The 14,163-nt window shown below is 38.4% G+C and overlaps 1 protein-coding gene across 1 annotated transcript in view; it reads left to right on the top strand.

The window, feature by feature from the left end:
• The window catches only part of LOC112560664 (E3 ubiquitin-protein ligase MYCBP2-like), a 55,495-nt gene that overhangs the window by 8,241 nt on the left and 33,091 nt on the right, over window positions 1-14,163 (top strand). Inside the window, 25 exon segments of the mRNA XM_025232669.1 lie at window positions 249-416; window positions 586-741; window positions 1,358-1,423; window positions 1,722-1,833; window positions 2,254-2,408; window positions 2,782-2,880; window positions 3,081-3,282; window positions 3,416-3,530; window positions 4,199-4,292; window positions 4,472-4,603; window positions 5,065-5,143; window positions 5,290-5,364; window positions 5,501-5,670; window positions 5,948-6,073; window positions 6,476-6,603; window positions 6,886-6,977; window positions 7,298-7,432; window positions 7,766-7,849; window positions 7,997-8,093; window positions 8,446-8,638; window positions 9,189-9,463; window positions 10,630-10,671; window positions 12,575-12,805; window positions 13,481-13,678; window positions 13,856-14,071. Of these exon segments, the coding sequence (XP_025088454.1) occupies window positions 249-416; window positions 586-741; window positions 1,358-1,423; window positions 1,722-1,833; window positions 2,254-2,408; window positions 2,782-2,880; window positions 3,081-3,282; window positions 3,416-3,530; window positions 4,199-4,292; window positions 4,472-4,603; window positions 5,065-5,143; window positions 5,290-5,364; window positions 5,501-5,670; window positions 5,948-6,073; window positions 6,476-6,603; window positions 6,886-6,977; window positions 7,298-7,432; window positions 7,766-7,849; window positions 7,997-8,093; window positions 8,446-8,638; window positions 9,189-9,463; window positions 10,630-10,671; window positions 12,575-12,805; window positions 13,481-13,678; window positions 13,856-14,071 (3,440 nt within the window).

Below are 14,163 nucleotides of genomic sequence, written 5' to 3'. Positions count from 1 at the left end.
ATAAAATTTTGGCATTACGTTTTTGTTTGTTAGAAAGTGGGGCTGAGGTAGGGAGATAGAGTGTTGGGGTGGGTGGGTGGTGCTGCACACCCAGACATAGAGAGAGAGATTTATATGGCTGCATGCAAATGCAATGTGGTATATTTCTGAACTTCTTGCCTTTAGGCAAAATGATTTGCTCAAATGATTTTTAAAGCTAACATCTTTTAGTAGGCATATATTTGATAATGCAACTCACTTTGTTTTAGCTAAAGTTCGACGTCAGCCAAAGCCAGTAAAGCCAAAGAAGATGATCCGCCTTGAGAATAAGTTTGTAGTGTATGCTGCATGTAACAGTGGCACCAGTGCTGTTGTAACCAAAAATGGAGAAGTGTACATGTTTGGCAAGGACACGTCCCATTGTGATCATGCTAGTGGTGAGTATGCAACTGTCATGTATAGTTCAGTGTGACTAAAACATTATTTTGATGCACAAGCCAAGCACCAGTGATTTAGCTGTTGAGTGTTCATGTCAGCCTTTATGATAGTCATTAAATTTTATGTCAGCTGATTTGAAGAATAAGTCATGTTTGGCCCTTTTGGCAGGTCATGTCACTGACCTGAAGGACGTATCTGTAACGTGCATTGCCCTTGGTAAAGCACATGCTGTGGCCTTGACCAACAAAGGTCAGATCTTCACCTTTGGCATTAATAACAAGGGTCAGTGTGGTCGGGACTTTACTCATGCTGGGAACAGAGAAAGTGAGTATTATATGGATATGGATATTTTGCTTTTGACAAACAAGTATTTAAATCAAATAGACTTTTTAAGGATATTTACCTCATGACAACATAGAACCATAAACAGGGCGATTTACATAATTACTGACAAGGAAATAAAAGGGAAAAGTTAAGATGAGCTTAAATAATAGTAACACTTTGAGACATATTCAAGCAAACAAATTTTGGATTACAGAAGAGTCACTTATCCGCACTGTGCTTTGGTTTGAACTTTTGCAGCACAGTCTTAAAATGTAGATTGCTCGAATTTTAATGACCCCACTTACAAGACTGACCATTAGCTCTTCACTGAGAGCAACTTGGAAGCCTACCTAAAGTGTCTCAGGCTTACTTTGCCCTCGAAATTGCTGTATATTAAAGATGTGTAAATTAAAAAAAAATCAGGATTTATATAACAGAGATATAAAATCTAATGAGGCAGGAAGTGAGTTTGGTGTGTGTGAGATTTGGTTTGTGATAGAACAAGAATTAAAGTAACAAAACCAGGTGCAACAGCCACAGTAGAAATTGTTGGCACCAAAATGCTCAGCCTATACAAAGATGGTTAGCCAGTCTCATGTGGCTTCTTTGTTGCTAGCCAACAATGTCACAATGACAGAGGAGGAAGAGGAGAATGAAGCAGAAGACTCCATGTGCCCTCCAGGTGAGGATATTTATTTCTTTTGCATTATTTTTCATGAGATCACAAGCTTGAACTGGAGATTTTGTGTGGGTTATGAATCAGTAAAATCATTGTTCCACAGTATGGATATTTTTTCACATTTTAATTATTAGTAGAAAAGGAAATTTGAAAATGTAGAATGGGAGATTTTAACTTTCCGTAGTTTAATAAGTTCTCTCCCTTGAGGGCTTTTTTTTTGGGGGGGGAGGTCGGTAGGGTGCTAGATAAAGATTTAACGTACCTTAATGTTTCACTTGATGACTTTCTGTTTTGTTGCCAGGCAAACATAAGTGGCATCACAACAAGTGTATGATATGTACAGTGTGTCGGGAGTGCACTGGTTATGGAGTAAGTTGCATCAATAGCGCTCGCGCTGACCGTAATCCAGGCATGTAAGTAATATCTTAAAATTTCACAGGACAAATTGTTGATTATTAAAGCAGCTGACCTTGTTTAAATATTTGCAGCATGTGACTTAAGGACTTGCAGAGCTATCACATATTTTTGTATTTTGTTAAATAGATTAAAAAAGAAATGTAACTTTTGCCATGAGTTACAGGACATTTTTAATACCTTGTGGCTTGTCTTTCTTTTAGCATCTCTTTTCACAAGAACTAATATTTTCTGGAAAGGGCACTAAGTTTATAATGGCTTGTACTTGATTCTCAGGATAGTGTGGCACAAAAACAACCATGCAGATTGTAGACGAGCTAGACAACCAAGACTGTGGTTTTGCATACCCTAAACTGTGGTTCTGGGGATGCAGACTGCCATTAGACTAATTAGGTGTGACTTAGGTTGTGTTGTTGCAGGCCCTGTGGCTGTGGTGCTGGTGATGCAGGGTGCAGTGAATGTGGGGCATGTCGTGTGTGCACAGGAGAGAGGCTGGGAATTGATGATCTGGATGAACGTGGGCTGCTTGAGATCATCAAAAGCAAGAATGATGTGCCAATTGACATTCTGCTTGGTTAGTAACATTTGAGTTCTTCAAGATTTATCGTTTAGAAATGATTTGATGTAAAGTTTTGGGTATGTCCTAGCTACATAAGTCTCATAAATGATAAGCTTTTGCAGTACCATTAGCAGTCCCTCAAACTGATTATTTTAAAGTGAGGCAGTCACATGGATATGACCACTAATTGTCGAAAGTTGGCCATTACACAAAGTGAATATTTTAAAGACTTTAATTAATGGTACAGTGAGCTCCCTTTTAATGACTTTACTGTGATCATGTTGTAGCTTAAGGGCAATGAAAAGTAAAGCATAATTTATGGTGACTTCTGATAATTATGTAAATAGAATTTCATTAAGGGGGAAAACTACTTTTACTATGTGAACAGGCTCAGGACGTGGGAAGATATCCGAAATGGCAGTTCGCAAATTGGATCAGCTGAAGCTTAGGCAAGCACAGAAGTTGGTGAAAGAAAAACGTCAAAGAGGTAAGGGAAAGGTGGTTTGATACCATGCTAGATTTAAGAGTCTGTCATGTTTATATGATGCATATTTCCACGAAAGAACATTATGCACAAAAAAGAAACCCAACATATTTTAAAGTTTAAAATTTTATAAATGTTTCCCAAGAGTTCTTATCATTCTCTTAATTTATTTTCTGGCATTTATTTTTATTTGTGTTTTTCAGAGGGAGCTGGTGAGGCCGAGGCAGACTATGCAAAATTGGTATCCCTGCCACCTGCTGAGGCAGTTGTTGGACCTGGAGACATTCCTGTGACACAGATTGCTTGTGGGGTGCACCACTCAGTGGTTCTTCTGCAGAATGGGGATGTATATACATTTGGCAGCAACAGCTATGGACAGCTTGGCTTGGGGGACACCAGTGCAAGGTAAAATACTTTTTTCAGTCTGGATAGAAATGAAGAAATGTTTTTGCTGGAACATAAATAGACACCTGCCTTGAGACCTTAGGATATTATTATTTCAGTATACATGAGTTTTTATGTTTTGTTTATTATTCAGAGGAGTACCCACTAAGGTTCCACTGCCTCTTGCAGCAGTACAAATAGCTGCAGGAAGCCATCACACAGTTATTTTGTTGACCAGTGGTCAGGTCTACACATGTGGTGATTATCAGGTAAATTTCATCACATTTCTTCCATTATGGTAAGTGTGGTGCTCACAGTTTCATTGTTTTGAAATGCTTGAAAAGAAAAACAGATTTCACAACCATTTCTTAAACTTTCTTTCTCACATTCTCTTGCTCAGGGCAGTTTAAATGGCATTTGTGGCATTTCATTAATATTCTTGTTGTCTTGCTGTGCTCTTTGGCCTTCAGTTAACTGAGGGTGGCTTGGTGGCGCAACAGTTAGCGCCTGTCACCAATGCAGTGAAGGTTGGCTGTCCTGGGTTCAGCTCTTGTCTCAGGCACGCTGTTCTCTCTCTCTGCATATGACATCTGTTTACAGGGCTGGCTGTCTGGCCGGATATAGCCTTAGCTGCTGGCTGGGTGTAAAACACCAACCCCCTTCCCTCTCCAGTTAACTGAAGTTAGCCACTATTAGAAACCACTAATACCAAATCTCATGATCAATAACTGGCCTTAGAAAAAGTTATCATCATAAATAGTTGTCCCAAAGTTTGTCATAAACAGCTTAGGACCATAACATTAAGTTTTCGTACAGTAGACATTCCTGAAAGACTGTAAAACTGAAATGTTTCGTTAACAATTGTAGCAGTAAAGCTTTTTTTCACATTTTGTTCAAATGAATGAAATGTAATTAAGTGATTGTCCTGTGTATGCAGAAAGGAGCTCTTGGTCGTGTTGGACCAGAAGACTCTGTGGTTAAGAGCAAGAAAGGAGCTTGGAACTGTGTACCAGGAGCTGTACCTGGGGTTGGTCAGTACCCAGTCAATTATTTTGCTTTCTGATGCCATTATGGCGAGAGGGCAATTTTGAAAAGGGCATTTTGAAAATTTTCTTTAATTATTCACATTTTTTCATGCTTACTTGCATGGTCATATTACTGTGTTATACTCTATTGGTTGACATGACTTACCACAATGTACAATCTTTAGGTGCCAGATTTGGGCGGAGAGCCACCTGGATTGGAGCTAGTGGTGACCAGACTTTTATGAGGATCGATGAATCATTGATCAATGCACTGACCCTTCAGCGATCAAATATCTTTGCCAGTCAGAATTGTATAGGTATGTTCATCTTCACAATTTCTTGTCATTTTTAATTATTCTTCTTTCCTCAGCATTTTTTGATCAAATGATGAATTTTAATTAATAAGAAGATGAAAAGTAATCACCATTGATCAATCCAATGACAGTTTTGTTTATTAACTGCCCTCTTACTATGTTAGGGTCAGGTCTCTAGATATAGACATAGACCACCTTGTCCATCAACTCAGTGGATGTGGGCAATCATTCTCATCATTCATAAATGTCTTTGTCTATTCCTTTCACTAGAAAAAGATTGAACAGACCTCAGGGATTCTCAGTTCTTTTTAATCTTTTGCTTCATTAAGTCCTGGGACTGGCCTGTTATAAATGGTCAGTATTGCAAAGCATTGTGCTAGGTTATCCTGGGAAAATCGCTGTATATAAACTGTGTTGTGACCATTCCTGAACGAATTGTTATAAGGTGCTTTATGTGACTTCAGGATTGATCCCACGGGGAGAAGACAATGCTGGCATCATGAAATGCCTTATGATCAGCAAGACTGATGGCAGCTGCAAGAGGTTAGTTATTTCTTTTTGAATTTTACCTGCAAACATGGCCCTATAACCAGTTTTTTTCTCTTTTGATTCCCAGATTTAACCTCTTCCTGGGTATTTAAAGTGATAAAATAAAAATCAAGATAAATCATCTCAGTTTTAATGGTCAGTTTCAGTGGTGAAGATCAGGTCGACCTCAGTGATCAGGTTGTATGCCTGGATCCAGTCTATGAAGTCCTATGGGGGTGAGTGATTTTGCATGAAGTTTCAGTAGTTTTTATCTGTGTTGTTGTCAGTAATGCATAGTACATTTAGTAAAATTATTGTCAGAGTTGTCACATTTATTTACATGCAAATGCCTTTTTTCTTCTCCATTGTCAGATACTGCCCACAGACCCAGGAAATTCGCAGCTACAATGTGCTTGTACCTGAAGCCCGTCACCTACCCAGTACACAGCCTGGCTATCCCAACATCTTGAGCCCCGAGATGGCTGTGCCCACACGCATGGGGTGCAGCACAACAAGGTCTCACTGTGCTCTTCACATGCTGGGTAAAGCTGCAGCGGACTTTTCTTAACAATAAAACTCTATTATATTACTCATCAAAATCTTTTTTTAGCATTTCTGAGAAATACTTTTTGGCATGAGAGAATTTTTTTTTTATATAAGGGATTGTAGCTATATGAACCATTTTATATATCCCAAAGTGCTTTGGTGGCTGTGCATTTAGCAGTTTTCACTCAACTAAACATATAAAATGTTTTAGTGCATATTTGTTATGCTTATGTAAGCACAAAGTTGTAAAAGCTTTTTACACTTGATTTTCAGGCTGTTTAGACACGCTGACAATCGGGAGACAACTTAAGCTTGAAGTGATCGAAGAGGCAATGGAGAGAGCAGCACAGTCAAAGGTCTACACCAAGGAAGACTATTCAGTTGTCAACAGGTTTGAAAGTGAGTAAACCATTCTCAAATTCATGAGAGCTTCCTCCTAAGGCGCTGCAGATTAGCACCCTCTTGTGCACAGAATCCTACTTTTTTTCTGATTTGATAAAGCTTTAGTAGATTCCATGTTGAGATGATCTGAGGTTAAATATCTAGACAGATTTTTACAAGAATAAAGGCAGTCTTACAGTTTGCACTGTGTTTGCTGCATGCTTGTAAAGTTTGCTTGTAATAAAAGTTGTATAGCAAGAAGTAAACTTTAGGATAAAAAGAGCAAACACTGTGGCAGAATTTAGCTGCAAGACTATAAAAAGACTTCATCATGGAGTTGAATCCTACCCAGAAATGCAACTTGTATGGAAATATTTGTCCTTGTAGTTTGGGGGTCAGTATTATAAAATTTCTTTGCAGGTCATGGCGGAGGCTGGGGCTATTCTGGCCATTCAGTGGAGGCCATTCGCTTTATGTGTGACACAGACATTCTCCTTGGAGGCTTTGGTCTTTTTGGAGGTCGTGGAGAGTATTTTGGCAGGATCAAAGTGAGTGCAATGATCTATCCTTTCTGTTTCTCATGCTTAACAGATTTACAGTTCTGTGATGCCTACTTGTTTCACAATTTTTTTTTTTGGGGGGGGGGATCAAACGACATATCCCACCCCTGATCTAATGCATAAAATTAAAAGGACTAATACGTTTTGTTATTTTTCCTTCTCTTTTTCTTACATTTAATTTACATTAAAGAATATGATTTTTTTTTTAAAACATAAGATCTTTATAAATCTTTTCTTGTTTAACATTCTGTTTGTTTGGTTTTTTTTAAGCTGTTTGAACTTGGAGTTGATGGTGGAGAGAATGAAGGTGATGGGGAACTTTTGGCAGAGACAGATGAGATTCCTTTTGAGTGTGGAGCAAGGTCAGTGTCAGCCATGAGAGAGATTTTTTTCAACAAGCACAGCTTTAGAAGGCATTGTTTTCTGGTAGTTTATAATGGTGATGATCAGTGACATCACCAGCCATGAAAGAGCTGAAGCTTTTGTGCTGTATTTTGGTTCAATTTGATGAAACCTGCAGATTTTTGTAAAACAGACATGAAGTTCTTTGATAATCGGAATTACTGACGATGTAGGTTTTAACTGTAATATATAGGAGTAGCACTTAGTAGATTTATCTCATAATCGTTTATAATTCATACATTGACTTTGTATGGATAAACACTTCACTTTGATATGGCAGGGAGAAGTTTTGCATGTTGTTTGATGAACCTGTGCCCCTGATGGCAAACTGCTGGTATGTTGCCTGGGCTCGCATTGCCGGCCCCTCAAGTGACTGTGGTTCAAGTGGTCAGCCTTCAGTTATCACAGAAGACCAGTAAGTTGAGCTTTCTGTCCTTTAGAACTGCGTGCACCATCTTCGTGTTCTAGCTTTTTCACAGTCTTTAAGCTCAAGCTTTTTTTTTCATCCTTACACGACCATTTGTGAAGTCTGGTAATTGTTTGGTGAAACATGAACATGTGCCTTCATTCTTCTTTGTACTGTAGCAGATGACCATGTGGAATTCACCCTACTAGCTACCCAATGCCAACTGCCCCCAGTGAACCCCAATAGCTCACTCCATGTCTTTGCTTGTTGGTGTTCAAAGTGAATTCAGACCATTGTACTTAAAAAAAAAATTAATCATTACCTGTATTTTGGTCATCACAGGGTTGTGTTCAAATTCAAGAGTTCCAAGAAGTCAAATAATGGAACCGACGTTAATGCTGGCCAGATTCCACAACTACTGTACAGGTGAGATTCTAAGTGCTAGCAAACCTGTTGTCAAATCATCTGCAATTTTTAAATTAATCAACTATTTTAGAAGTATAGTTGAGTGCCCTCTGGCTGCTTATGTTTTAAGCTGTAAAATGACTGATTCAACACTGTTGCTGACTACAGACTACCCTCAAGAGACAGTCCAAGTGTTGTTCGCAGGACAGAGCATGTGGATCCAGCACACATTCTCAGTCAGGAGTTTTCTCACACTGTCTCTGAGGTAAGTTGATGCGGCTTTGTTTCTTTGTTGATAAACGTTGCTGTTTTATGTACAGTCCCAACTCATTATCTTTCCAACATCTGTCCAACATATAATATGTTGTGCAGGAGGTGAGGGTGACTGCAAGAAGAGGATAGATGATCCATAACTGAGAATAACATTGGGGAAAATCTGTTTTAAGATCACCTTCTTTAACCCCAGCAGTAAGATGTTAGTGGACCAAAATATCATTGCAACCAGACATGCCTCAGCCCTTTTGTGCTGTCTTTATTACTGTTTCTCCATTCAAATGACGTTCAAATACATTGGCTTCAGCTAGTAACATCATACCTATTTGTTGCTTTGTTTTCAGCAATGTTTTGAGGCCCTGCTGCAGTTGTTGCGCTGGAGCTGGACAGCTTCATATCACGCCATGGAGGAGATGGAGGGAGCAAAGGGTGACAGTTATCAGGCAGCTCTGTCTGATATGAGCCGTCTGGTCTACATTTCACGAGCATGCCTCCGTCTTCTCACCATTTATGTTAATGAGATCTATCCTGATGGAGGTGAGTAAAATGGTTATTATTCTTTGTGATTAGCTTTGAAAATTTTTGAATGGCATATACTTTATTCAGTTTTTGGCATACATAACAACATTATACATAAGCATCATTTATTTTATATGAATGGTCTGTGATATAATACAAGATTTTGGCATTCTATACTGCATAACCTCATGTGGTTTACAAGATCATGGAGATTTAATTCTCAAGCATTCTGTAACATATAGGGCAACTTTAATGACTACACTACATTTTAGGTTCTTATACAGAAGGTGAACCTTAAAAGGGTAGGGGAATCTGTGGTAGAAAAGTAGCATATATCTGTTACGTAGAGGTGAATACTTAGGACATATCAAAAGATCTGCTAACCCTATCTTGCAAATACATCATATTGTAACATTGCCTTAAGTATCAATAATGTTAATAATCTGCACCAATATTTTATAATTCATATAAACAAGTCTGTTACACGAGGGAATGTGCCAGCTGCTGTGTGTGTGTGTGTTTGGAGGGAAGTGTTTAATAATTCTTCTTGGCTGTTTCTCTTCAACAGTGACCAAGAAAAAAGTCTCAGCAGAATCCAGTGGCCTGGCTGCAAAAATAGGTGATGCTCGTGATCTGCTGAGGTGTATCCTGGCTGAGGCTGTGTCTTCTTCAAAATTTAAGGTCTTTCTTGGCGAGCTGTCTTGCTCTCAGGATTTTCGGGACAAAAGGGAGGAGATCCTGCAAGAGTGCCACAGCACTTTCAGTGCCTGCTTCCATGCCTTCTACCCAACTGGCCAGCTGAAATGGTGGTGCCTTTGTGATCTTCTTTGTCAGACTGAACCAGTATGTGTGAAATTCTGCTTTACTCTTTAGTGTTTACTTGAAAATCTAGATAAGAGGAAAATAAAATGCTTCTGGTAAATTGTCTTTACTCAATAATTACCAGACAACCCAATGTGTGCTTTCCCAATCTTTCCACATCCTCATGGAGGGGTTGACTGAAAGACTGCTGAACTCTCTTTTACAGAGCTTATTATAGTGGTCTAGGGCAGAAACAACTGACATCCATGTCTGCCACCCCCCCGACAAGAGAAATTAGTTATGGAGCCCCTAAGTTACTAATAGTTGGCTTATCTAATATAGTTACTGAAGAAACAAACTCTGCTTGGTGGTTGAGCAATAAAGGGTTAAGTGTGGCTAGGAGCACTTCCATTGTTTAATCTTATATATCTAAATGTCAGAGATCCTGCAGGAAATGTGCTGTTCATTGTCTGTGCTTGTTATTGTGGAATGTATGTGAGCAGTAAATCAGTACCAAGAGAACTTTGAATTAACCATGTACATATGCATGTGCTTATGCGCAAATATCACTCTGTATGTGCATGCGTTTAACTCAAAGTCTGCTGGTATTTATTGACTGCTTGGTACAAGAGTGAACATTTTATACTTGTAAGTCTTCTAAATATTCTAGTTTGTACATGTCTCACTTAAGCTTTTTTCCTGACTTATCCTTATGCATCATACATGCATATTTATTCCTTGTACTATACTCACAATGATCATCAAATCAGTTCTAATACTGTGTAAACCTTCTGTTCAAACCTTTGCATGTTTAATACATTTGACAACTAACCAGATGTAAATATAATACATTTGTGATATTTTAAGTTTGATTTCGTATGAAGTTCTGTTGATATTACTGTGATACATGCATACATAAAGAAGCTATAGAACTGGGCCAGTTATTTTTGTAATTTTTCTCAACAGCATGTCTCTCTCCTAAAGAATGGATTCAGTAGATGCAAATTGTGTAACATAAGCACTTTTTAAAGCTTTTTTTTAATTGTTGTTTTAATCCTGTTTTTCTATTTGTCTTCATTAACAACAAATGGTGGTGTAGAATAATTCTAATGCAAGAGGGACCATAATGTTTATTTTATATTGTGGTTTAATTTTCCTTACCTTATCTCTGGGCACTGATGATCACTTTCCTATTTTGCTTCCTTCAGATTTTTGAGAAAAAAGAAAATATGAAAAACGAGAAAGACAAGGTTTGTATCTGCCAAGATCCATAACTGGAAATGTCACTAAGCCTATTTATGATGCAATGCCCTTAGCCACAGATAATTTGCTGATTTTTTAAGCTTCCATTATTGAGCTTGACATTGTAAGCTTACCCTCTTGCGTGGATGCTTTCTGGTTCATCTTCTTTTTGGAACACAGATTTCACAGATTAATAGGTTGAGGGGCTGTCTGTGTGCATGTGTATGTGCATGGGGTAGAAGAGATGGTAAGGGAGGAAGAGAAACAGATTTTAGGTATGTGTTCATCCATACACTGAATGATCACTGAATGCAGCTCATTTTTCTTAAAGTTAAACTTGTTTCTAACATTATTCTAAGGCGGAATGGTGTATAATTTATTATGAATCACTTCTGATAGATATGATGATAAATTTTCAATATTGGAAGAGTGTTGCCAGATGTTGTAGTACCTTGCTGTAGTATTCTGCAGGATGGGATCACTGTACTGCACTCAATTAAGAGTTACATGCCCTGAGATTTCACATCCATTGCCAGTAAGCTTTAAGTTGGTAGAAAAATCAATAAAACCAGTGTTTGTTTATAATACATTCCTGATCCAGATTGAATACAATAATAATAAAATATTTATTTATATAGTACTTTACCTTATCATCAGAGGGTAGCTCAAAGCGCTTGACAAAAAGGAAAAAAAAATAATCAAAACAAAGAGTTCTCAGCATTCATGGTTAGTGTAGCTACTTGTGTTGAGGAGAAGGCAAAAGATGCAGTCATTTTAACTCAGTTCCACTACCAAAATATCCCTTTCTAGCCTTTTTGTGCCACTGAGGTGGGATCAGTACAGTAGCAGTGAAGAATCAGATACCAGGGTTGTAAACAAGAGATCAAAGAAGTCTATGCTTGTAGACTCATATCTAGAATCTAAAGTGGTGGTGGGGGGTGTTGCAAGGAAAATAGAACTTGGAGCAGAAAAGATTGAATACAGGAAGTGGATAAGCAATACATGGAATAATAAAATGGTCACGTTTACCTGACCTTGCATGTAGATAATAGCTGAGAGCTAATGCTGTCAAATTTGTACAGTATTCTCGGCTTTTGCAGCTATTTTGTTTTCCTCTCCCCACTTTTTCTAGAAAAAGTCAACTGACCGATGGCTTTTCTTCCAAAGTATGCTCAGAATATCATTTTGTCCATTTTTGTCTCTTTTATTTATTTCTATTGCATTGCTTGCTGTATTATAACTGCATGTGCCCTTTGACAAACGGTGAAATGCTTAATTATCATAATCTTATATTGCTGCTTTTGCTTGAGGATGGTTAACTTGGCACAGTTTCATGGCTGAGCTGTAACAGCTTCATTTAGCTGTATAATCTGTGATGGTCATGAAATCTACACAATCTGTATCAAGATTTTTTTTTTTAATTTTTAAAAATACACAATGTTTAAGCATGTGAACATGTCTTTTAATATACTCTTGATTTGAAAATGGTCTTAAAAATCCAAATCAAAATAATAAAAGACGAAACAGTTTTCAATCCAGTTTTACTGCTGTTAAATTATTTTTCATGCTCCTTATCACAAAAAATCCCAGTAATGTCATGTTACATTTATATATCTCAGTAGGATCATAGTAAGAGTATATTAAGCAAAGTGTTTGCTGCTGACCAACACAGGACTTGGAGAGTTATGTTGGAAATTTTCTACTCAAGAACTGTCTACTTTTCCAGGGAAGGAACCAGAAGCTAGGCTTCCCACTAGTTAGCTAAAGTTTTTCTGTCCCTTTTCCCCTTTGTGCCTTCTTTTCGTTTTTCTTATTAACTTTCTTTTTGACTACCTGTAAGATTGAAATAATATGATCAGAACAACATCTGCACATCTGTTTTTAGCCACTGAGAAAGATGGTTCATTTCAGGGTGTACAAAATGTTGCTGGCATCGGTCGCCTCTTGGCAGCTGTCATGGAGGCACTTTGTCATCCAGCCGTCAAACTGACTGCAATCATGCCAATCAACTGTGAACCAGAAACAGAGGCTGTTCTTCGACGCCAGTCACTGTGCATGGATGACAACACTAACAGTGTGGCAAGACTTGCTGAGGGTCACCGCTACCCTGTCCTGGCTTCTCAAATGAGCTTCAGAATGGAGGTGGGAAATGTATGAAGCTGCAATTCTCAGGGTTTTTTGGGGTGGGTGAGGGGTTATGTCCAAGCGCATTATGCAATATTTTTTAAAAGCAGCTTAAAGAGAAAACAGTGGTTTTGTATGTATACATAAACATGCATGCACACAGAACCTAATGTGTCAAAGAGCTGTACTTTTTTAAATCAAATGATGCTAGTTAAATGCAAGATTCTGCTTTTCAAAATCTAAGAAAATAGCCTCCTTTTCCTTCATGAGATGCAAGCCTTTAGATCCCAGTATGCACAGAAAGAAGATAATGTTTTTATTATCACATTATTCTGACAGTCAGTGGAAGAGGTAATCTCTGTGACATGACAGGACATGAATATGTTTAATGTCCTGCTGACAGCCAGTGGCAGAGGTGGGGATTATTAGACATCCATGTTTTTGCTTATGGTTGGCCTCTTTCTGTGCGCAGATGAGAATGTTGGTCTTTGAATTCATGTGTGTCCCAGATGTAAGGGTTTTCCTTGTTAAGACTCTAGGGATGGATTATATTGTAACAAACTTATTACATTCATTTGGAAAACAAAATTCTTTCTGATGGGTCTTTGAAATGAAAGATAGTTAAACTTCATCTTGACGTTAGTGTTTAGGAGGTATTGGTAGTAAAAACAAATTTAATTTCCTGTTTTTCAGATGGATTCAGTGGGCGGAATGGGAACTCATGTCTCGTTCAAAGAAGTTCTAGACCGTCTGCTCATGCTGGTCGCTCTTCCAGTGAGGCAGGTGCTAGCCCATGACCCAGAGTCGTTCCCCTCAAGCCTGGTTGCAAACACCTGCTCACTTTTGGCCACAATTATTAGTGAGCTTGCAGCCTCCGCCATGGGGCTGGAGGTGAGTCAGAAGAGATGGATGGAAATATGTGTCATCATAGGAAATAGGTATTTTGATGGTTAAAACAGGATTGGTCTGTGCCATCTTTAGCCATTTACTCTTTTCTGTCACACTATGGTCACAGATGAAGTTATATATATTTGACAATTCTGTAATTTATTTACAACATTTTCTCAGGTTGACCTTGATACTAGTTCAAGACCATTGCTTGTGACCCCAAGTCGCTTCACTCGCATGAGCCAGAGTGCATTCTGGAACACAAGTAGTGGCAGTCCAGATGCTGTGGCATTTTCTGTTGACCGGCCAGGCATTGTTATCGCTGGGATCTGTGTCTATGGTGGTACAGGCACATATGAATACGAAGCAGAACTACTGGAGGAAAAGTGTGGAGAGGTAAGTGAGTGGTTGTTCTGTCTAACAGGAAGAATAACAATTTGTGTGATATAACTTTCTGCTAAGATATGCTTCATTTTAAGGCAGTCAGA

The sequence above is a fragment of the Pomacea canaliculata genome, linkage group LG3 (genome assembly GCF_003073045.1).
Source record: "Pomacea canaliculata isolate SZHN2017 linkage group LG3, ASM307304v1, whole genome shotgun sequence".
In the NCBI taxonomy this organism is placed as follows: domain Eukaryota; kingdom Metazoa; phylum Mollusca; class Gastropoda; order Architaenioglossa; family Ampullariidae; genus Pomacea; species Pomacea canaliculata.
The sequence above is the reverse complement of the archived record's forward strand: the minus strand, read 5'-3'. Positions and strand labels throughout refer to the sequence as shown.